This window comes from Cetorhinus maximus, chromosome 2 (assembly GCF_964194155.1).
Source record: "Cetorhinus maximus chromosome 2, sCetMax3.hap1.1, whole genome shotgun sequence".
NCBI lineage: Eukaryota > Metazoa > Chordata > Chondrichthyes > Lamniformes > Cetorhinidae > Cetorhinus > Cetorhinus maximus.
Window position 1 is genome coordinate 129338758 of NC_135880.1, and position 25422 is coordinate 129364179.

Genomic DNA, 25422 nt, shown 5'->3' on the forward strand with positions numbered 1-25422 from the left:
AATTTGTTGATCTCTGCCAAATGTGAATTTGTAAATATTAGTTTGCTTTCAAGTTGCACTTTGTCTTGTGTGGTAGGATGGTACGTTTTAATTATTGCAGTTAAAGAATACAATTTTAACAACATTTTTGGCTTGAAAGGTGGGGTGGAGGTGTGGAAGGAGAATGGGAAAGAGAGATGTTACCAGACTAAGTAGGAGAATACTGCCCAGAGTAGTCAGTTTCTGCCCACTGAGTAGTGTTAAAGAACTATTGGTACTTGGTCATGTAGTAAATATTGTGGATAAAGATTTCGGCTAAAAGGTACCAACATGAATTCATATATATGTATTTTTTCATAAGAGATTTTTGACACTTGAGGCATTAGGTTTGATAATTTATAACCAGTTAATGTTTTTTATAGAAGGAAAAACTATACCTCTCTTAAACTGCAGATTACTTTTAAATATTACCTTAGAGCGCTGAGTGTAAATTACCAGCAGTAAATGCCATATTTTTTCTAGTTTAGCTTAATGTGTGCAGTATACAGGACTAACCTTGATTTTAAAATGAGTACAGCAAGTGATGCTGTATTTAATCAAGTTATGTATGTCCTAGACAATTTTCTGCAAAACAATAGTTACTAAGATGTTTTCTTAAACTTTTATTTATAATGGGGTTTGTCGTCAGAAAGTACTATTTATAGCTTACAGTAAAGCAGTACACAGCAATGTTTCACCACCAGATGGCATTGGTCTAGTAGCTGTGGATATGCGTGACTATTCATGTATGGTTTCAGCAATCCTGCAGTGTAGTTGAAGTGTGAGTCACTTGTACACATATCTATCTAACTTTGATTGAACTAAGACTTTGAAACTTAACTGACTTGTAAAACTATTTTCAACAGTAATAGTTATCAAATGTTGAAGATTATGGCTATTCAAATAACCTAGACTTGGTAACCCCTAAAGTAATAAACTCAGTTACAAAAAAAAATACTTGTGAATTTTCAAATCTATGGAAGACTGATCTTAAGATGTCACACACAGCATTCTTTATGGGGATGTAACTTTTGAATTTCAATCCTTGCTTGCATCCTTGTAGCTGTGCATTAGGATTTGCTTAGAGCTTTTAACGTTTGTGTTTACAAATTGGAAGCTATTTTTGGAATAGTTGAAATTCTGCACTGATTTACAGGTTATTGTTACTCTGGTCGTAAATGCATGCTTAAAAGATGTGCCCTGTCCATGACTGATATAGCTATTCACCAAGATGCAATTTCTCAAATATCTTGAACAGGAATTTGTCGTTCAGCTAGATGATAGCTGATTTGTACCTCTACTCCATTTAGCTGCTTATTCCTAACAAAAAATCTATTGATCTTGGTCTTAAATTTCAGATGACCTGAGATTGTCTTTTGGCACGTGGGTGGGGGGGGGGGGGGGGAAAGGGAAAGAGTTTCATTACCAAGTGTGATAAAGTAGTACTTGATTTCACTATTGAAAGGCCTTGGTCCAATTTTTGAATTATGTGCCTTGCTATTGATTCCCCCAACAAAAGAATTGGTTTGTTTATTTTTGAATCCATCAATCATGTTAAATACTTTGATTAGACCAAAGGAATACAAACCACATTTAAGCAACGTGTCCTCGATTTAACTCCTGGTCCCCAAATCAAATCATTGAATAATCTGTCCTGTATGTCCTTCAAGGTCAATCGCCCTGTGATGTGCCCGGAACTGAATGTTCTCCAAGGCTCTAAGATTGAAGCATAACTTACTCCTCGTTTCTTCCAGCTCCCTTGAGATGAAGATATATTATATTAACCTTTATTGGTTTACTTTTTGTACCTGTATATTGGCTTTTTTTTGTGTAACTGGACATCCAGTTTTTTATTTCTCACCATTAAGAAAATTCACCTTTCTTTGAATCAAGACCTCACAAGCTCCCCACATATTTGCCCATTCACTAAATTTGGCTGTGTCTCTCTAACTTCCTGCGCTCATCTGCATCTTAAATGTCCAACTCTGAACAGTAGGAAACCTAAAGCCCCAAGTACAGATCCATGGGGAATACTACTTGACACATTCTGCCAATTTGTATGTACCCTTCATTTCCACTGAAGAAATTTTCAATGCATGTTGCAAGAAATATCAATGCTTTTAGAAGCTCATCAATTGGCCTGTGCATAGTGGTGGAATATAGTAATTACAAATACTAGATTTGTGACAAATGTGTTGAACTCAATTGTATCAGAACAGAAACAAGTACTTTTCTTTGTGATAGCATTCCAAGCCACATGTGATCTGTAAGTCAAGAGCAGGCTTAAATTCTAGGTTTTCAAATTATAAATGTGATTTTTCATTTCTGAAAGATAATTTAACCATGGTCTTGGGGCTATGTTAAATGAGTTGCTTAAATGAGTTCAAAAAGGTAACGTTGACTTATCTATCTTTATATAGCAGGTAATTGCTGCCATGGAAACACAACTGTCCAATGGTCCAACCTGTAATAACACGACAAATGGCCCTTCAAACACCAACACTGGCACAAACAACTGTTCATCACCTGTTGACAGTAACACCATGCCAGAGGACAGCAAAACCAACTTAATAGTCAACTACTTGCCTCAAAACATGACCCAAGAGGAGCTCAAAAGCCTGTTTGGCAGCATTGGTGAAATAGAATCCTGCAAACTAGTACGGGACAAAATAACAGGTATCTTAGCACTTTAGAGTTGTATGTTCTGTTTGCTTCAGTATTTTAGTTTTTTTAAATAGCTACATTTGCAGAACTTCCAGTACAGACAGCTCTCTACAGCGCAGCCCCAGGTATTTGGATGCATATTTGTCTGAAGCTCTTGACATTACTTGCCAATTGTAGTATCTAAATTGTTCAGAGGCTTTTGTTCCATTTGAATATTAGCTCACTTGTATGTTACTAGTTTTCATTAGCTTCTACAAGCTAAGATTACAAAACTGCAAGATGCTACTTGAAGTAATTTACAATAACGGAGATTTATTGCATAGCTAATGTCACATGAAGATATAATGGTTCATGGTTATATAATAGTGACGGGCATGGGAAGCAGTCGTTTGGAAGAGCTATCCAATTAATTCCTTTCATCTGCACTTTTTCTATGGCCCTGAAATCTGTAAAAGCACTTGATTTCTTTTTGAATAAGTTATTGATTCTACTTCCTTCAACCTTTCAGCATCTTGCCTCTGGTTCTTTTGCCAATTATCTACCTTCTGTGTCTTTCAATTACCAACCTGGCTATTCATTCTATCTAAACTCTTTGTAATTTTAAGCAGCTCTATTAAATCTCCCCTTAATCATCTCTGGTCTAAGGTTAACCACCTCGGCCTCTCTAGCCTCTGTATGCAGCTCAAGTGTGTCTCATCCCTGGCACCATTCGAGTAAATCTCCTCTGCAGCCTTTACAACATAGAGCCCAGAATTGGGCACACTTTCTAGGTGGAGCCTAACCAATAATTTTTAGGACGTTTAGCAAAATTTCCTTGTTTCTGTACTGTTAGACCTTTATTTATAATGCCAAGGATCACGGTTGGTTTTTAACAGCTGTCTCCATTTATCCTGCCACCTTTGAAAATTTGTGTACCTTCTAGTTTACATTGCTGCTCCTCCATTCTTCCTACTGAAATGCATCACTTCACACTTCTGTTAAATTACATCTGCCATGTTTCTGACTTCACTAGTCTGTATTTCTGAAGCCTGTTAGGATCCTCCTTATTCTGACTACGTTTCCAAGTTTTGTCATCTGCATTGTGGGCCTTCACACCTATTGTGGAGCCTAAAACCAGGATATCCCTTTATGCATCTTGCCTATGTTTTGGGTTATTTTATTCCTGCCTTGTTCGATGGTTTCATTTCATGGTTTGTAAGGATTGTAGCTCATTCATATTTTGCATTTTCTAGTCTGAAATGTTACTTGTAGGGAATTAAGTACTAGTGATGGGTGCCAGTGTCCACTTTTATCCCCCCCCCCACCTCATTTCATTCTATTTTCTTCCCCCCCACGCCACCCCCCTCCCCCCCTCTGATCTATTTGGTGAAGTTTAATTGTTGTCATCAATTCTGACAGCTCATGCCTGAAATGTTACCTTTTTAAACTTTATGATCTTGATTGACTAGCCTTATTTTCTGCATTTTTTTTGTTTCATAATTCCACATGCACCTTTCTTTTCTGTCTTCTAACACTGACACAGGTGATAACTGCAAGAGTCATTTGCTATAACAAATAATTGCTTATCAAAATAAATTTCAACATGAAAAGACTGCTTTAATTTATATCAAAAGATCTGTGAACTATTCTAGCCTAGTTGAAGAAGCCTGAATGCATCTCAGCTGATATAACTACATTTCAGCTGCTGCGAATGCTGATGGTGACATTCACATAATATACAAGTGTAGACTGCAAAAGGAGGCCGTTCAACATAGTATGTTTCGGCTCTTTGGTAGAGCAATCCAAAACTAACCCCAGCGCTTTCTTAATTTTTAACCTAGTTTCAAATCGCCATAGACCTTTCTCAAAATTCAGTTTTTTAAGACTTCACATCATACTGATTCCTGGATGTATAGTGACTGCTCCAGAATTTTTTAAAAAAGTTTCCATTGCAGTCCAGTGTCCACTGAGCACGTGTCTGGTCTTTTGCTTCCCGTGGGTGAAAGTGTTCCTGGGGTTTTCGAAAGCGTTTGATGAAGTTACCTGACATTGGGATACTCAAGATTTTAAGCACTTCGCAATAGAAAATTTACTGAGATTTTCCTCCAGATACCAGTGCTAGGTCTATATTTAGAACAAAATGGAGGTAAAGTAGACTTGTTTGATCTTGCAGGACAGGCCATGTGGTACAGAATGCATTAAGTAGAGTTGTATGCAGCACAAACTGGCTATTCAATCTGACTTCCATCTCTTTTCAGAGGAGAGAATTTGGGGCAAGGTGGTAGTTCCAGAACTACTTGTTAAAGCAGGCCCATACCTAGATCCTATTTTCTTGTTTCACTTGGCAACAACTTCTAGACGTTTTTGTCTCCATTAGGACAGGAAACAAGTCCCTGATTGGAGCAAGATGTCCAGTTGCTAATGCAGCTCCCACAGTGTAGGGATTCTTCCAGTGGCTTCATTTGGACAGGGTTGTGCCACATGCTATTGATTTTCTCTGAATTTTAAATTAATTTTCACATGAAGGCCAGTAATATGAATGTTCACTGGGCAAAGATGCCTAGAATTTGGCAGTTCTGTAGCACATTATAAATCAATGTGGTTGATTTGAACAATTGTACTGATTTGTGCAAATGTGGAATGGATAGATAAATTCATTTTAATGTGCTAAAATATGAAAAGATGGCTTCAGGGAAAACTGTCCCATCTACAGAAACAACTTTTTCCTCTTGAATGTGAAGCAGACTAAAATTGTTCTGGCACAAGCCACAAATTCCATGACCATGTGAACTGAGTTTTGGGGTTCAGGTGGTTGGGTTTGCTGCAACAAAATTGTAATGTCTGGTGTCTAAAACTAACTGTAAACTTCACGTTAAATGTATATCACAGAATCACAGTGCAGAAGAGGCCCTTCGGTCCATCGAGCCTGCACTGACACGTGAGAAACACCTGACCTACCTACCTTATCCCATTTGCCAGCACTTGGCCCGTAGCCTTGAATGTTATGACGTGCCAAGTGCTCATCCAGGTGCTTTTTAAAGGATGTGAGGCAACCCACCTCCGTCACCCTGCCAGGCAGTGCTTTCCAGACTCACTGCCCTCCTGGGTAAAAAAGTTTTTCCTCACATCTCTTTCCCCCCTCCCCCAACCCCCAAAAACCACCTGTCCCTCACCTTGAACTTATGTCCCGTCGTGACTGACCCTTCAACTAAGGGGAACAGCTGCTCCCTATCCACCCTGTCCATGCCCTTCATAATCTTGTACACCTTGATCAGGTCGCCCCTCCAGTCTTCTCTGCTCCAACAAAAACAAACCAAGTCTTTCCAACCTCTCTGCATTACTTAAATGCTTCATCTCAGGCAACATCCTGGTGAATCTCCTCTGCACCCCCTTCAGTGCAATCACATCCTTCCTATAATGTGGCAACAGAACTGCACACAGTACTCCAGCTGTGGCCTCACCAAGGTTCTATACAACTCAACATGACCTTCTACTTTTGTAATCTATGCCTCGATTGATAAAGGCAAGTGTCCCATATGCCTTTTTCACCACCCCACTAACATCCCCCTCCACTTTCAGAGATCTACGGACACACACGCCAAGGTCCCTTTGTTCCTCAGACCTTCCTAGTGTCAGGTTGTTCATTGAATACTTGATTGTCAAATTACTCCTTCCAAAGTGTATCACCTCACACTTTTCAGGGTTAAATTCCATCTGCCATTTACCTGCCGATTTGACCATCCTGTCTATAACTTCCTGTAGCCCAAGACACTCAACCTCACTATTAACCACCCGGCCAATCTTTGTGTCATCCGCAAACTTACTAATCCTACTCTTTTTTCCCCCCCCCCCCCGCTCCCCAACATAGTCATCTATGTGGTTTATATAAATGACAAATAATAGGGGACCCAGCACAGATCCCTGTGGTATGCCACTGGACACTGGCTTCCAGTCACTAAAGCATCCTTCTGTCATCACCCTCTGTCTCCTACAACTAAGCCATCTGGTATAACGAAACAATATCAAATTTATCTTATTCAAAAGTCAAATTTCTCAGGCTTGTCAATTATTCTTGTATCAGCAGTTTAGTGGTGTAACAATCAAATGCCCTGGAGGAAAGTGCACTCTAACACTAGGGATTATGAATAGTTCCTCCTGATACCTTATAGCTAAGGTCGCTAAATGTGATCATGCACTTCTTTAAAGGAAGTAAATTGTAATTTTTTCATGCCATTTTGGATGTATAATGCTTTGATTGTGGAAGGAGAGGCTAGCATATTTAGAGTTGTAAAGTCTGAGGTCCTGGGGAGGGTTGTGATAGTGTACTCCGTACCACTTAAGACATCATCAGTGGTTGAACATTTCCGTCAGCACCATAAACAGATACAAAGGTAGCAAAACTGGATATTGTTTAACCTGAGCTGCTGAGTGGTGAAATGAACTAAAACCAAAATGATAGTTGGTTTGAATATTTCAGTTTGGCTCTGTTTCGACTACATGTACTGCAGGTATGCCTTTGCCTTATAATGACCTAGCCATGGATTTTGACCAGTTGACTTAACACTTCCCATATGCAGGCATGTAGTCTGTTCAGGTTTGGGCTTGTGCTAAATTTTTGGTGTCCTGCAGTGCTCATAGTTGCCTATTTTGGAGCATGTAGAGCAACGTAGTTAGCAATTGGGAAGTTAAGTTGTATTTATATAGCACCTTAGTCCTCCTGGAATATCTTTTTTTACCACATCACAACTATTTGAATTGCTTATGAAGTGCAGTTACTAAAGGAATTCAGCCAATCTGCATTGCAAAAAGTCCCACAAGTAGCTAATGGGATTACTCTGCATACTGAATTAAGGGAGAACTGATCACACAGCAAGAGAACTCCTCTAAATTATACAATGGAATCTCTTGTCACTTGGTGCCGTAGTTTAACATGATCTGAAAAATGGAACTTTGACAATTATCTAATGTTTCTGGGGATTCTAAAGATTTGATAAAGGTGTCTGACATTACTGCCTCATCTTTTCATTTTCTGGAAACCACAGATTTTAAACATTGAATTGTAGAAAACTTAGATCTCGCACTAGTATCCGGAGAAAAATCTATCTGTATTCTGAGCTCTGTGTACTCAAGTTCCTATTGTAGTGCTTGCATTTGTAGCTATCACAGGGCTATCAATTCCGCCATGCTTTTTTATTCATTTACGGGATGTGGGCATTGCTGGCTAGGCCAGCATTTATTCCCCATTCCTAGTTGCCCTTGAGAAGGTGGTGGTGAGCTGCTTTCTTGAACTGCAGTCCCTGTGGCATAGGTACACCCACACTATTGTTAGGGAGGGAGCTGCAGGATTTTGACCCAGTGACAGTGAAGGAATGTTATATTTCCAGGTTGGGATGGTGAGTTTCCAGGTGGTGGTGTTCCCATGCATCTGCTGCCCTTGCCCTTCTAGATGGTAGTTATCATGGGTTTGGAAGATGCTGTCTAAGGAGCCTTGAGTTCCTACAGTGGATCTTGGAGATGGTACACACTGCTGTGTATTGGTGGTGGAGGGAGTGAATGTTTGTGGAAGGGGTGCCAATCAAGTGGGCTGCTTTGTCCTGTATTCCATCACACTCCTGACTTGTTCCTTGTAGATGGTGGACAGCCTTTGGGGAGTATGGGAGGTGAGTTACTCACTGCAGGATTCCTAGTCTTTGACCTGCTCTTGTAGCCACAGTATTTATATGGCTAGTCAGAATTTTGTCAGTGCTGACCCCTCAGGCTGTTGATAGTGGGGGATTCAGCGATGGAAATGCCACTGAACGTCAAGGGGCGATGGTTAGATTCTGTCTTGTTGGAGATGGTCATTGCCCGGCACTTGTGTGGTGCAAATGTTATTTGCCACTTGTCAGCCCAATCCTGGATATTGTCCAGGCCTTGCTGCATTTGGACATGGACTGCTTCAGTATCTGAGGAGCCAGGAATGTTGCTGAACATTGTGCAATCATCAGCGAACATCCCCACTTCTGATCAAGTCTTCTAGCTGCCTTTCCCCAATGAAAATAGTCCTAACTTCTCCAATTGATCTTCATAACTGAAACGAAGAAACAAAAGGTTGTGTCCAAATGAGGTGTGAATGCCTAAAACTATTTGAATGCACCAGGAAGGGATTTAAAAAAAAAAAACCAACCCAAACAAAAAAAACACAATGAAGGCAGAGGTTATGATCTGATATTGTTCTATATTGAGTCCAAAAGGCAGTAGAGTGCCGAGATAAGGTGCTGTTCCTTGAACTTGCTCGAACACAGTAGCAGACCAGGGACAGAGGGAGCAAGATGGAGAACTAAAATGACAAATAACCAGAAGCTTGGTATTGCTTGCAAACTGAATGGAGGTGTTCCGGAAAGCAGTTGTCTGTCTGTTTTGGTCTCCCCCAATGCGGAGGAGACCACACCATGAGCAGAGAATACAGCATACTAAATTTTAAACGTGCAAGTTCACCTGGAAAATGTGTTTGGAGCCTTGGACTGGGCGGGTGGGGGGGGCGTGTTAGGGGTGACTGAGGAGTGGATTAGGGTGTTGTAAATGAAACAGTCCCTTCATTTAGAATGCTGAAAGGGGAGGGGGAGATGTGTTTGATGGTTGCATCACACTGGAGCTGGCAGAAATGGTGGAGGATGATCTATTGAATATGGAGGCTGGTGGGGTGGAAGATGAGGGCAAGCAGGACCCTATCATGGTTGAGAGGGAGGGGAAGGATGAAAGCAGAAGTGCATGCAATGGATTGTGCGCTGGAAGATCAAGTGCAAATCCTTGGTTGAGGAAAAAGGAAGACCTATCAGAAGTACTGATGTGGAAGGTTGCATCAGCAGAGCAGATGTGATAAAGACTGAGAAACTGGGGGAAATAGAATGGAGTCCTTACAGGAAGTGGGGTGTGAAGAAATGTAGTCTAGGTATCTGTGGGAGTCTGTAGGTTTGTAGTGAACATTTCTAGGTTTCTAGAAGAGAAGTTGAAGGGAAATGTCAGAAATGGACCAGGTGTGGGAAGGGTGGAAATTGAAAACAAAAGTAAATGCAATTTTCCGGTTCATGGTGAGAACAGGAGGTGGCACCAGTATGGTTATCAAGTACTGGAAAAAAAGATGAAGGAAGTAGAGCATGAATAGGGTTGGATTAACGAATGTTCCACCTTTCCCACAAAAAGAGCAGATATAACTCAGACCCATGTGGGTACCCATAGCAGCACTTTTTTTTATTTGGAGGAAGTGAACAGAGTTGAAGGATTGAAGTTGTTCAGAGATCAAGCTCAGCCAGGCAGAGGAGGAGGTTGGTGGTGGGGGAGGACTGGTTGGGCATGGAAGAAATGGTGAGGGGATGGAGGTGTAGAGAGATCGGATGTTCATAGTGAAAGCTAGGCTGATGCTCATAGTGAAGAGGACCTTTCCAAACTGATTGTGTTTTCCAGCATTTGCAGTGGTTTGCTTTTGCATTAACGTCCTTGTGAATTGGTCCTACCCTTTATTATCAACATCTTTCCCATATTGGAGAACTTCTGATTGCCACTTTAGTTTACCATGGGACTCCCTGGTCAGGAACCTCCTATCCATTCCCAAACTTATACTGGCTGTACCTGTTCTGATGCTCAGTTGTAAATATTGTGGTACTGCTCCAACAGTGTGCGAGGACATTGGCATGTTGCAGTAGCCCAGAATTGGAAAGATTTTCTTTTTATCATATACTCATGTGCAGTAACCAGTGCAATTGTCAGTAGGTATCAGCTGTGGGATGTACTTGAAGTCTTACTGATCTTAGATTCGTTGGAACATTTGTCTTCAGTTCTTTCTTTGAACTAACAACTAGGCTATGTTCTTACCTTCCTCTTTCCCCACCACCCCTCTACTTTTTTTCTCTCACTTCCCTCTCTGCAAAGACACATCTTGGACAAGATTTTGCAGATACAGCTGAATAAGTATGCACCATAAGCTTGAAAGTAGCGCTTAGCCTAGATTTTCCAATTAATACCAGTGATAACATATTTAAAATAAATGGTTTGCCAGAAAAGTATCTTGTACATCTCTCTCCTTCAGGGGTAACAAGAACATTGCCAAGTAATTTGTTTTGCCAAATCAAATATAGTTGTGGTATAAAATACATCTGAAGTCATGTGTGTACAATTTCAGGCACTGCACCTTAGGATATATTGGCCTTGGAAGGAATGCAGTGCTAATTCACCAGAATGTTACCAGGTCTCCTAAGTTAGGCTATGAAGAGGGATTGCATAAACTAGACTTGTGTCCCCTGAAATGTAGAATGTTAATGGGCGATTTGATTCTTTAGGGTTTTGAAATTGATTGTTGGGTAGAAGGAAATAGTTGCTGCTGGTGGAGAAGTTAGGATGGGTAACCTTAATCAGAGCTTGGCCATTCAGGATAGGAGTTGGGGGACATTTCTTCACAGGTGTGGTGGTAGAAGTATGACACGCTCACCCACAAAAAGCTGTAGGCGCTTGATTGATTAATTCTAAATCTGAGATTAATGGATTTTGCAAAATAATGGTATAAAATGATGGAGAACCAAGGCAGGTGAATGGATTTTAGGTACTAATCAGCCATAATTATTATAATGGTGAAACCAGCTTGAAGGGGTGATAGTGAACAATAGGACCAGGAATGGACTTTTTTTAAGCAAGAAAAACAGTTCTGGTTCCTTGTCAGCATGATTGACTTTCACTGCCCTTTGAAGTGGTCTGCCAAGCCACTCGGTTGTATCAAAACTAAATATTGCTCATCACTTTTTCAGAGCAACTAGGGATGGGTAATAAATGGCAACCCTGCCAGCAGCACTTACATCCCAACAAATTTTATTTTGAGTCATCAGGAGCCTTGTGCAGTAAAACTATTGAGTTTTATATTCTATTTATTTAGCACCTTGTGTCTTAAATGGAGCCCTTTCCAGGTCCAAATACTTGCTTTCACTAATGAACCTGGCTCACTTCAATTTTGCCACAAGAACTACCTGCTTAAAACAAAGGTGAATTGCTGGAGGCTTTTGTTTCAAGGCTGTATGCCATTAGCACTCGAGTTTACCTTTTGTATAGTTTAGGAATAGATTACATTGTTTTTATTTACTCACTAAAATTGGGGAGCAGTGCAGGTGGTGAGCTATTTTGGACTTATTTAAAAGATTAACTTAGTGGAATCATGATTGCATGGTTTTAATTTAGATCATGCGTTCAGTGAAAGTTTATAAAGTTGAAAAGTGTAATGGCTGTGGCATTCTGCAATGCTTTTGAAGCTGAAGTGCAACATAATTGAAATGATAGACTTGAAACAAATTTTACTTGGAGTGAATATATTACAATTTGAGTAGAGTGATTCTAAAATGAAAAAATGCAAGACTCTTGGCTTTATTTAGGAGCTATTGTCATAGGTCTTTCACAAAAATGTTTAAGCTATACTAAAGAAAATGTTTGGCCTTGGTCCAGATTACTCTTGGAATAGGAAATGGTCAGTGCTTGCAAGACAAGTATTTATTGCCCATCTCTAGTTTCCCTGAAGGGGGTGGCAGTGATGAGTTTGCTTGGGCACTTGAGTTTAAACTCCTTCACATTAGTGTAGGTCAGAAGTCGTACATGAGCCAGACTAGGTAAGGGACAGATTTCCTTCCGTAAAAGGACCATTAGTTTAGCCTCTTGGATTTTCCTACAATCCAGCTTCCTGGTCACTTTCAATAATACCAGGCTTCTTGTTTCCATATTTTGTGAGAATTCATGTCAAACTGTGTTAGGTTTGAATGATTTATCAAGTCGGTTGAATTTGGCCTAATGGTTTTGAATGGCTGCCTTCTGTAATGCACTAGTATAAAGTTGTATTAGTTGTGATGGTCTTGTAAAAATATGCAGTGATTTGACAGTCCACTTTTTATGCTGTTAATGGTACGAAAGTGACCATGAGTACGTAACTAACATCAATTCTGTTTACTTTGCTGCAGGTCAGAGCCTTGGTTATGGGTTTGTAAACTATGTGGACCCAAAGGATGCTGAAAAAGCCATCAACACATTAAATGGTCTCAGACTTCAAACCAAAACAATAAAGGTAAACCTGTGAAGAATTAGCTGCTACATTGTTTGCACAAAAATTGATTTTCTTTTGATCTGATATAAAATTTTGGGTTAGATTTGAGGTCACTATATTCCCTCTTCACTGTATCTGCCATGCATAGTTGTTGGCTAAAGCAGGTAGGTGACTGCCTCATAAATGTGCACCATATTCAGTTCTGAAGCTGGGCACCAGGAATAGAGGGACTTCAAATTATTTCCTCAGCTGAAGCAGCTTGCTGCAATTGGCCAACTAAAATTGGGTGCAGACCTGGTTATAGTACAATGCTGCACAATGCAGACCTGGTTCCCACAGATGAGGAAAATGTGGCTAGGTAGTCTCGATTATCTGTGTATTAGGGGACCTTTTCCAGGTTGTTCTGTGGCTTTGACTGGTGACGGTGAAATATTATTTGAGAACTACTGCTGTGTCCACTCTGGCTAGGACAGAACTATTTTCCACATGTCTCTGTAGTAGTGGAGGTTACTGCATCTTTTACTGTTTTAAAGGAGCTGCTTCTCTGCTGAGTCGGCAGTTCACAACAACATAGTTCATTCATGATCATTTGGTGTACAAGGTGAACAGATAAGAGAACTCACCAGCAAAATCCAGGATGCAAGATCATGAAGACGTGCCTGACTGCTTGTCCAGGTGACATGACCATGCAGGTCTATTGGTTTACTAGGATATTTTTGAACACTTAGCACATCTGCTGACCTGTCAGAATTGTTATAAATTTTTACTGATGCAGTTTATAATTTGTACAGACTTCTTCAACTTTCTTCCTAGAAGTGTGCTGAAGAAATCCTATTGGCCTTGTCTCTTACTATCCCAGTGGCCTGACAATGAACATTATCTTAAAAGATTATTGATTTCCTAGTACTGACTTCATTGGGGGAAAATGTTTCTTTCCAGCTTTCACTTTGTGCAAGTGAGTTTCTGTCGTATAGCTGTGTGAGAATTTAAAACTCTGCATGGACATTTCAATTTTCTCTTACTTTTTCCTCTCCCTCCCTGCCTGTCCACCCAATAATCTCACCTCATTCTGCTTATGATTTTGTTTTGTGGTGCATTGGGAAATCTGACAGAAGAACAATTGTCCCTTTATCCAAGAAGAAATCAGCTGTCTAACCAGTGTTGCTTTTCCTGCAAATAGGTCCTTTTGCAGGAAGAGTAATTGACTTTAGTGTTTACGTTTTTGTATTTCATTGCACAACATGAACGTCCAAAACAATTTGGAGTCTCCTTCCACTGCTCCCATGAAGTTAAACCATTTTCTTGCCTCTAACCTCATTCTTTCAACACTTGATAGCAGGGTCTTGCTCCTGAAATTTCCTCCTTCCTCTTCCACAAAAGTATTCTTACTGGCTCCTTTTTTTAACAGATCCTATAGAGCACCTTCCTACAGACTGATTTTAAAATCCAAGCTTGGTCACAGCTTTCATTTAACATTCTTGCTCTTCAAACCTTGTTCTGCACTAAATAAATAATTGTAGCCAACACATTGGCTATGTGTGCTATCTTTAGCATTGACAAATGTCCTTGGCATTCAAGCTAATGTAAGACATCTATTTTGTTATCCAGTTAATTTTGAACGTGGAGCAGAGTTTGTGAAACAGCTCATATGGAAGTTGATCATGGTCTGCCTTGCGTTCTATTCTGCTATTCAGTTATCTGGCATCTCCTATCTCCTGCAGTCTTTCAAAAGTGTTCTAACTGTGTAGAAACACATGGTGAATAAGGACACCAGTTGAGCTAGAGAGGATGTTTCAGTGCCCCAGTTCCCCACAGTTTCTACTACTTTTTTAAAGAAAAAAAAACTAGTAGCATCCATTCTAGTATCTTTTGAGTGTTAAGCTGTGACCACAAATGGCATCGTTCTGACACCATTAAATGCTTTGGCTCTGGTATAAGTGAAAATCCAGGATTGCTGCTGCATTGGAATAGCAGTGTTCCAAACTGGAATGACACTACTGGGCAGTCTGCTCACTTAGTGAAATGTGGTGATGGACCTGCCATCTTTGAATTCATTCTCTAGCTTTCTGATGTTGAAAGCTGGTTGTAGTAAATAGGCTGTTTGTTTTAAATGGTTATTGTCCCACTAATGTTGGCTCAGCTAGATCAGCCTACAGGGTCCCAATACTGAAGCGGGTGTTATTTGGCATCAACAGAGAGTCAGCTCTTGGCTCGTTAGTCTTTCCTTTACAGGAGAAATTGTCCTTCTGCAGAAAGGGAAATTGCTCTGAGGAGAGAAAGGTATCAATTTACAGTGAGGTGTAGGGAAGTTTTAATATTGACTGTGCACAAGCACTGCTAATTTTGCCCCATGTGAGGTGCTTAGGTTATGCACTTTGAATGTGGAGGTAGTGTGTCCTTACCTTTCAGTACCACACCAATGGCTTTGGCACTACTTCAGAAATAAGTGCCCCTAAATTTGATGTGGAATGAGAATCTGAACTGAGGGCAACTATTAGCCTTTGAAGTTTAAAATATCAGATGAAGTGTTTCATGTTGTATCACACCTGGTTTGTAGCCTCTAGTGTGCTGAGTCTTAAACTTTTGGCTGTAACAAGTGCTTTTAAGTTTATAAATAAAATATCCAATTGACTGAAGGTAAATGCAAAGCAAAAACGAACAATGAAATAGCTAACAGAGAATCAAGCAATCAAGTGCCCAATTCAAAACTAGCATGCACCATAATGAAGCAATCAGATTGTTCAATTTAATTAATTCTACTGCCATTCTTTTACAGCCAGGTAGCAGTAGTTTGATTTTTGAAAATTTTAGAAATCATTCCTCCCACCTCATCTCTTCCCAGCATAGCCCTACTCTGCTTGTTTTACCTCAGATTTGTCGTCTGCCTTGGGATTTCCAGCAACTGTTTACAAATTGAAGTGTGTATATGGTGCAATATCATGCTTACTGATAAATGCATTAGTTTTTAACATACACCTATAACAAATACAAGGGAAAATTTGCAATAACTGCTTTATTGACTTCTGGGGATAACAAAAAGCTGATGAGACAGTGGCCTTTGTGGTTCCTCCAGCGAAGAGGGGGGCATTTGAAACTGCAGCTCTACTTCAGTACTGTTGTGCTGAATAACAACTTATGGTCAATGAAAATGAGGAGATGGTGGGATGAAGTGAGAATGTCCCTGGTCAGTAAGTTTCAGCAAGGATAACCTTAATCCACTGAAGGGGAGGAAGGAAGAAACAAATTGCATACAAAAATTTTTGAAGGACAGGAAGCAGTATCTGGATCTCTGTTCACAAGCACAACGGATATATTGTAAATAAGGGGTTTTGGAGGCAGAACAACAAAAATTGTGTTTCTGAGCATAAATAAGTGATCAGCTGAGCAGCGCAATGAGTTTAAGGGCTGGTTCCTTCAGTAAATGATGTAACTTAAGTGAGTCAGTTGTAGTAATATGCCTTCAGTAGATTTTTCTTTATTTGCAGCAATGGGTGAATTGTTGCACTAAAAGTTGCAGCCAGACGCGCTAAAAGTTGCAGCCAGACTGGGGCCATTTTAAAATTGCCAAATCACTCTGGCTATCTGTGACCTGTAGGGAGATATGTTAGCTTCATTAGGATTAGACTGCTCTGAATTTTTAAATTTCTTAAAACAAAAACTGAAGCTCCTGCCTTAAAGCAGATTCAGCAATCCTTGTGCATTTCTCCTTTATAATGTAACTTGTTTACCCAATACATTGCAGTAAGGTTTACTCCTTTGTGACCCATGGTCATTTGGTCACACAACTAAAACAGGCTAGGATAAATGAGTTTTAACAATAATATTGCACAATATGAAGCACCTGTAAAAATGTACATCTAAAAAGCATAATGGAGCGGAATGCTGTACCTTTTATCTGCATTGCTTCCTTATATACCAATTTAGCAAAATCAGAATATTACTGTGACAGTTTCTTTGAAATTAATTACGTGAACAATCACAAATATAAGAAAAAATGTAAAGCCTGAGGTACCTAAGTGCATGTTTACTGCTATCAATTTAGAAGAGAATAAAGCAAATCCTAAATTCTTTATTCAATTCTGGGATGTGGGTGTCACATGCTAGGCCAGCATTTATTGCCCATGCCTAATTGCCCTTGAGAAGATGGTGGTGAGCTGCCGCATTGAACCGCTGCAGTCCGAGTGGCATAGGTACACCAACTGTGCTGTTAGGGAGGGAGTTCTGGGATTTTGACCTAGTGACTGTGAAGGAATGGCAATATATTTCAAAGTCAGGATGGTGAGTGGCTTGGAGGGGGAATTTCCAGGTGGTGGTTTTCCCATCTATCTGCTGCCCTGGTTCTTCTAGATGGTAGTGGTTGTGGATTTGAAGGTGGTGTTTAAGAAGCCTTGGTGAGTTCCTGCAGTGCATCTTGTGTGTGGTACAGACTGCTGCCACTGTGCGTTGCTGGTGGAGGGAGTGATTGGCATTCCATCCACAAACAGTCGAGTGGGCTGCTTTGTCCTGGATGGTGTCAAGCTTGTGTTGTTGGAGCTGCACTCATCCACGCAATTGGAGAGAACTCCACCACTTAGATGGTGAACAGACTTTGGGGAGTCAGGAGGTGAGTTATTCGCCACAGGATTCCTAACCTATGACCTGCTCTTGTTGCCACAGTATTTATATGGCTAGCTCAGTTCAGTTTCTGGTCAACCAAGGATGTTGATAGTGGGGGATTCAGCGATAGTAATGTCATTGAATGTCAAGGGATGATGGTTAGATTCTCTCTTGTTGAAGATGGTCATTGCCCAGTACTTGTGTGGCCTGAATGTTACTTGCTACTTGTAGACCCTAGCCTGGATATTGTCCAGCCTTTGTTGCATTCGGGCATGGACTGCTTCATTTATTGAATAATAGCCAAGCTGTGACTCCAAGGACATGCAAGGTAGCAGTGCTTAGCTAATCTGTTTTGCTTCACATCTTTTGTTTAACTCTGACTTCGCTTTAAGCCATTTCCTACCTAAATTTTAAGATGTTAGTCTCCTGGTTCTAAATTCAAAACGGACTAATAGATTTTTGATGCATGGGAAATTGAGGGATATGGGGATAATGTGGGAAGATGGAATTGAAGTAAAAAATCAGCAATGATCTTATTGAATAGTGGAACAGGGTTATAGAACTGAATAGCTGCCTCCTATTTCTTGTGTAGGACGACAGATATGTGGAATGTCTGTGGAACATTCGGCCAAAGAACTGGGCAAGACTTAGTGTACCAGACGTGAATCAAGTTGTAATAGGAATGGAAGAGACCATGATATCGAGGTCATAATACATGGATTATGGAAGCATCAGTTAGCGTTCATGAGCCAAACAGCTTTTTTTTGTTCCAGACATTCATGTGTTCTTTCCTAGAATTTCAAATTTGCTGCTACCTTTCTTTAGGCTTTCAAAACCCAGGCCTAACAGCATATCACCAAAAGTTTTATTTAATTTATTCCATTTGGGTCTCCCTCAACCCAGCATAAAATGGTGTTTTGCAAATCTGATCTCCAGCTACTTGCTGATGTCTCACATACCATGTAAATAACTTAGTAGTATGAAACCCAACCCAGTTAAAATGCTGAACTGCATTCCTACAAACTTTATCATTTTGCTCCCTCCCTCCTATTTGCCATTGAAGTAGTTTTATTTGAGGTAAGCCATCACATTTGAATAAGCAAATTTCTTATATTTGCTTTTTCAATGATTTGGTGTTTATGTAACCCTTTTTTTTTCATTTGGGATAATCATCCCAAGAGGCATGTGGAAAAAGACACCAAACAAAAGATGTATTACAAGAGGTGACCAAAAACACAGCCAGACTTGGAACTTAAGGAGAGAATAAGGTGGAGTTTTGGTAAGAAATTTCAAGTGTGACCTAGGCAGCTGATGCCATAGCTGTCATTGGGGTGAAAGGGGAGAATAGTCAGTCAGAAGTTTGGACTGGTGGAGGTTGGAGCTGGGGAGAGGTGAGACCATGATTGAGATGCACAAGAAAGTTTTTTAAATTTCGGACAATGAGCTGGGAGTAAATGTAGGTCAGTGAAAAGGTGTAGATGCATGAGTGGGATTTGCCTTTACCATGGGGTGCAGGCAGTGTAGTTTTGCATAAGCTGATCTTTACTCGAGGAGGATTGGAGACTGATGGAATCAAGATGACAAAAGGCCTAAATGAGTGTTTTTAAAGTCATGGGGTGCGACGTGCAATATTAGGGAGCTGAAGGTGGACAGTTTGTGTGATGGAGGAGAAATTGGATCAGAAGTTCAGCTTGGGATGCTGAGGTTGCAACAAGTCTGTTACAGCCAGAGCTGGTGGGGAGGGTTGGACGCGGTAAGGTGGGAGGAATGGAGTTGGTGCTGAGAGAACAGTATTTCAGCCGAGGGCTGAAAATGATGGCTTTGAACTTTTTACTGTTTAGATGGAAGAAATTGCAGCTCATCCAAGACCAGATATCAGACGAGCAGTTTGGCACAAATTAAAGGTCAGATATTGCATTTACCTGATCCCTTACACACACTAAAGTAACCAGATTATGACTACCTGCTTTATCCAATTTTTTCCATTTTTAGATGCAACCTTTTCATGTAATCTGATTTACAATTCCTTCTAGGCTTGCTTCACATTTGGAGGTACGAAATGTAATATGCTAAGGATTAATTTTTTTTCAAAGCTTATGGTAAAAAAGTTGAGTATAGGAAACTTGCTCAAAAATGATCGAAGCATCGGGTGGTGTATAGATTCTTAGTGAAGAGCAAAATTTTGACTACATATCAAACCTGTCTGCAGCAGTACATAGTGCTACTGTGGGCTTGTTTGATATCTAAATTCCAGACTTTAATTTGGAACTTCCCTTTTTAGTCAAGTAATTCTTCCGGTTTTTTTTTGTAGTTCTTTTGTGATAATCATTAGAAACAACATCACAACCACCAAAACTATGGCAACAATTGAGCAAAATTTTGCTAGTCATACCTTTTTATCCCAACCAATATTCTCTCGAGTTGAAGTTCCTATGCAGACCATGCACAAGTTTAAATCAAGTGTTAAAGTTACTGCGTGTGCGTGCTGCGCAAAAGTTTTTAAAAGACCTGCATATCTAAACCATCTGTGTACTACAAAAAAATTGGGTACCATTCTTCAGCAGTTCAGAAATGTGAATTTAAAAATTCAAACTTTCTATAACATGGAATTGATTTGAAATTGCTACTCATTCCAGTTCTTCACAAGCAGGAGATTAATTTCAGTCCACAAACTTTGCTTTCCATTTACCACAATGTTTGATTATATACTTTATGCAGCGGCAGTGTGAACATATTTTCTATTTGGCGTCAGCACTCCTGCCAGAGGTCACATTCGTCATAGCTTCTAACATTCTCCCTATTATTAAAGGTGTTATAGCACGGTACTTAGAAAAATCCAAGGCAATCGGGTAGAGTCAGCATGATTTTGTGAAAGGGAAATCATGTTTAACCAATTTATTGGAGTTCTTTGAAGGAGTTAAATGGGTTGTGTATAATGGGGATCAGGTGGATGTACTATACTTAGATTTCCAGAAGGCATTTGATAAAATGCCACATCAAAGGTTATTGTGGAAAATAAAAGCTCATGGTGTAGGGGGTAATACATTGGCATGGATAGAAGATTGGCTAGCTAACAGGAAGCAGAGTTGGCATAAATGGGTCTTTTTTTTCTTGTTGGCAGGATGTGGTGGGTGGTGTGCCACAGGCATCAATGCTAGGGCCCTCAGCTGCTTGCAATCTATATAAATGACTTGGATGAAGGGACCGAAGGAATGATTGCTAAATTTGCTGACAGCACACATAGGTAGGAAAGTAAATTGTGAAGGGGACATGAGGCTACAAAAGGGCATAGATTGGTTGAATGGACAAATATCTGGCAAATGGAGTATAATGAGGGCAAATGTGAAGTTGTCCATTTTGGCAGGAAGAATAAAGAAAAAAACTCACCTAAATGGAGAAAAACTGCGGAGCTCTGAAATACAGAGGAACCTGGGTATCTTAGTGCATGAATCACAAAAGGCTAGTATGCAGGTACTACAGCAAGTAATTAAGAAAACTAATTGTTATTGCGAGGGGAATTGATGATGAAAGTAGGGAGGTTATGCTTCAGTTGTACAAGGCACTGGTGAGATCACATCTGGAGTATTGTGCACAGTATTGGTCTCATTTAAGGAAAGATGTAAATGTGTTAGAAGCAGTTCGGAGAAGGTTTACTAGACCAATGCCAGGTATGGGTGTGTTGTCTTATGAGGAAAGGTTGGACAGGTTAGGCTTGTATCCATTGGAATTTAGAGGAAGAGGTGACTTGATTGAAATCTTTAAGATTCTGAGGGGTCTTGACAGGGTTGAAGTGGAGAGGATGTTTCCTCTTGTGGGAGAATCCAGAACTAGGGGTCACTGTTTAAACATTATGGGGTTGCTCATTTAAGACCGCTGAGAATTTTTTTTTGAGGGTAGTGAGTCTTTGGAACTCTGCTTCAACCACCTTTTGAGGAAGAGAGTCTTTGAATATTTTTAAGGCAAAGCTAGATAGATTCTTGATTAACAAGGAGTGGGGAGGTGGTAGTAGGCAGGAATTTGGGGTTGAGGTTACGATCAGATCAACCATGATCTTAGTGGTGAAGCAGGCTTGAGGGGCCAGGTGGCCTCCTACTCCACATTCGTATGTTTGTCAGTGGATCATTTGTTTTTAAGTTTCCAATTCTGATGTACTACTTGCCAGTCTCTCTTAAAATGGGCGGTTTCCCAGTCTGCCTTGTGAACAGACATGTATTACATTCCATCATAATTTTTGAACAATGTTGTCAGCACTTAACAATGGGGGAAGAATCCCAGTGGACATTTGCTTGTGCTGTAGGTGCAGACCTCTGGCCAATTGTACTGCTAAATTTATAGGTGGAGCACAAGATGTGCAAGTCAGAGGTCCAGCAGCAAATTTGCTCTCTTTCTCTTTCTCCCCCCCCCCCCCCCCCTCCCCCTCTCCAAATCCACCAATCCTCATCCATAAACTTTCATACAACCACTCAGCCCTTCAATTCCCTGAGTATCTGATCTTGCTGGCCAGACCAGAATTGAAACCTTTTAACAAGCTGTCTCTTTTTTGCCTCCAGTAATTTCAGATTCTGTTCGACTTACACACGCTCTGGGTAGCATGTTATTCTACCACTTCGTGTTTTCATTTGGTTTAAATCCATTATTCAACAATACATTAGGTTTAGTTTTCTTAGATTTAATTACAGGCCTTATTCTTAAATATTGAGGCAGGTTTATTGTTTATCCCCACTGGACTTAATATGCCCGAGTCCTGTGCTGTTCCTTGAATATTTTTCATTTATTGGCTTATTAGACAGATCGCAGGTTCAGCTCTATCATGAGATTAGACTTCATCAATACTGCTCTCCTTGATTCATGCATCTCTTGAGTTATATTTCAAGCACTTGTCTACTTTTGCAGTCATAGATGTGGGCCACATTGCTGCATTCAATCTTAGGTTTGGGTTCCACTGTCTTCAGCTTATAAGTGAAATGTAGTCTCTGGCAAATAATGCCTCAAGTTTTTAAATTACATTGTTTGTCAGGCCTTACAGTGACTACGCTTCAAACATACTTCATTCTACAAAGGGTGGGAGAGGGAGGAGGAACACTCAATTTTACTTTCTTTGACTGAACTACAACCATTTCATTGCCACTTTCTCTCCCTATTAAACATTTTTGATAGAATTGAATTTGTCTCTACTTAGCATAGAGTTAGCACAAGGTGATTTCACAATCTACCAGCTTCTGTTCTTCCAGCAGAAAGTCTGCACTAGAGTGCTAATTTGGGCTGCGTTAGAGTGCTTCGGTTGGAGTTTGGTGAGGGAGTGACTTTTTAAGTGTTAATTTCTATCCAAAGTCTAATCTTTAATTTAGCAACTAACCAAGAGTTGCTCTTCGGGTTGGGAGAAGGTGAGTTTTAGTCCAGCTTTAAAACAGATTATACAGGCTCTGCTTGCAGCTGAAGCTAGTAAATTAGTTAACTGGCTTAAACAGGTTTTCAGAAGCGAGTTTCAGACAGCATAAAAGCAAGTCATCTACAGTGCTGCTTTGGGCTGCGTTAGAGTGCTTAAGTTGGAGTTTGGTGAGGGAGTTCAGTGAAGAGAGAAGGAAGTGATCTTTCAATTTCTACATTTCCTCAGTAAGAAGAGTGGTGGTCTTGGTAATTAGGACCTGGTAAGTATTTCTTCTGTCCTTGGTGTTTTTTAAACTGGAGGAAGTAAAAGGAGCAATTTAAGGGTAAATCATGGCAGGGCAGCTCAGTCAAGTGGAATGTGCCACCTATGCGATGTGGGAAGTCAGGGCCACTTTGTGTCCAGGAGAGCCACGTGTGCAGGAAGTGTCTTCAGCTGCTGCTATTCTACCTATGTTTCAGAGGTGCAGCTGGAGTCACTGGAGCATCTGCAAGGATGGGATCTTTGTGGTAGCATGTGCAGTGAGGTGGTCACACTGCAGGTAGAGTGGACAGGCAGAAAGGGAATGGATGACCTCCAGACAAAATTACAACACTAGGCAGATAGTGCAGGAGTCCCCTGGGTCGGTCTCACTCACTCACTCACTCTCTCTCTCACCTCACTCACTCTCTCACTCTCATATTTTGGTTAGTGTTGAGTGCGATGTCTCGGGAATGCAACAAGAGGTAAGTCCGTGGCTGCACAGAGAAGGGGGTGGGAGAGCGGTTCTGACCATAAGGGGAACAGATATTTCTGCGGCTGCCTCCCCGGTGCCACGGTCAAGGCTGTAACTGAACGGCTGCAGGGCATTCGGAAGGGCAGGGGTGAACAGCCAAAGGTGCATATCAGTACCAAAGACATAAGTACAAATAGGGATGAGGTCCTGAAAGCAGAATGTTGGAAGCTAGGAAATAAATGAAAAAGCAGGACCTCAAAGGTAGTAATTTCAGGATTGCTAGCGAGATCAGGAATAGGAGCATAAACCCAGATGAATCAGTGGCTGGAGAGATAGGATAGGAGGGAGGGGTTTAGCTTCCTGAGGAATTGGGATAGATTCTGGGGTAGATGGGACCTGTACAAGCTGGATGGGTTGCACCCCAGCAGGACTGGAGACCAATATCCTCACAGGGATATTCGCTAGTACTATGGGGGAGGATTTAAGCTAGATTGCTAGGGGGATGGGAACTTGAGTGAGACATGAGGAAAACCAAAATAGGAATGAAAGACAAAAGTAGAAAGCAAAAGCTGAAGGTGGAGGAAACAAGGGCTAGTAGCAAATAGGGCTATAATACAAAAAACTGCAAAAATGTTGAGGCTAGTCTAAAGGCAAATTTGCAATGAGGTAGATGAATTAACAGTGCAAATAGGTATAAACGGGTACAATATGATTGTGATCACGGAGACGTGGCTGACCAAGGCTTGGAACTGAATATCCAAGGGTACTCGATATTTGGGACGGACAGGCACAAAGGAGGTGGTGGTGGTGGAGTGGTGTTGGTGAGATTGGTGCGATAGCAGATATTAGCTCAAAATCTAGATGTATAATCAGTCTGGGTGGAGCTAAGAAGTACCAAGGGGTCGGAAACAGATGGGAGTTTATTGGCCTCCAGACAGTACTGATGAGATAGGGGGTGATATTAAACAGGAAATTAGAAATGCATGTAACAAGGGTGCTACAGTAATCATGGGTGATTTTAATCTACATTATAGATTGGGCAAACCAAATTAGCAATAATATTATGGTGGATCAATTCCTAGAGTATGTATAAAATGGCTTTTTTAGGCCAGTATGTTGAGGCTGACTTTGTCTAATCCTGTTGATATTTTCTAGTGTCCTGTTATCATATCCTTTGTAATAGACTCTAGCATTTTCTAGCATAATTTGGTTTTCCCAGTCTATAAATAGATTAAAGCCACCCATGATTACTGTAGCACCCTTGTTAGACGCATTTCTAATTTCCTGTTTAATATCATCCCCTACCTTTATCAGTACTGTTTGGAGGCCTGTAGACAACTCTTTTCCATTCCTTGTTGCCCCTTGGCTCCACCCAGACTGATTCTACATCTAGTTTGTCTGAGCCAATATCCCCTCTTGCTATTACATCGATTTCATCCTAAACGCCACGCCACCACCACCTCCTCCTTTGCTAGTCCGTCCTAAATATGGATTTATGAAAGAGAAATCCATGTTTGACAAACCTCCTGGAGTTTTTTGAGGACCAGTGGATGTGGGGTATTTGGATTTTCAAAGCTTTTGACGAAGTACCATATAAGAGGTTAATGTACAAAATTAAAGTGCATGGGTTTGGGAGTAATATATTGACATGGACCGAGAATTGGTTAGCAGACAGGAAACAGTAGGAATAAATGAGTCTTGGCAGGCGGTGACTAGTGGGGTACCGCAGGGATCAGTGTTTGGGCCCCAGCTATTCACAATATATATATATCAATGATTTAGACGAGGGAACCAAATGCAATATTTCCAAGTTTGCTGATGACACAACTTTATGGGGATGTGAGCGAGGGTGTTAAGAGGCGTCCATCCATGCAATTTAGACATGTTGAGTGAGTGGGTAAATACAAGGCAGATGCAGTATAACGTGGATAAGTGTGATGTTTTTGAATTTGGTAGAATGGCAGAGTATTATTTAAATGGTGATAGATTGGGGAATGTTCATGTACAGAAGGA

General features: G+C 40.6%; 1 protein-coding gene across 1 annotated transcript in view; it reads left to right on the forward strand.

Moving 5' to 3' along the window:
• elavl2 (ELAV like neuron-specific RNA binding protein 2) overlaps positions 1-25422 on the forward strand; it is a 95913-nt gene that overhangs the window by 22893 nt on the left and 47598 nt on the right. The window contains exons 3-4 of the mRNA XM_078569430.1: positions 2439-2694; positions 12630-12733. Of these exons, the coding sequence (XP_078425556.1) occupies positions 2439-2694; positions 12630-12733 (360 nt within the window). The remainder of the gene's footprint in view (positions 1-2438; positions 2695-12629; positions 12734-25422) is intronic.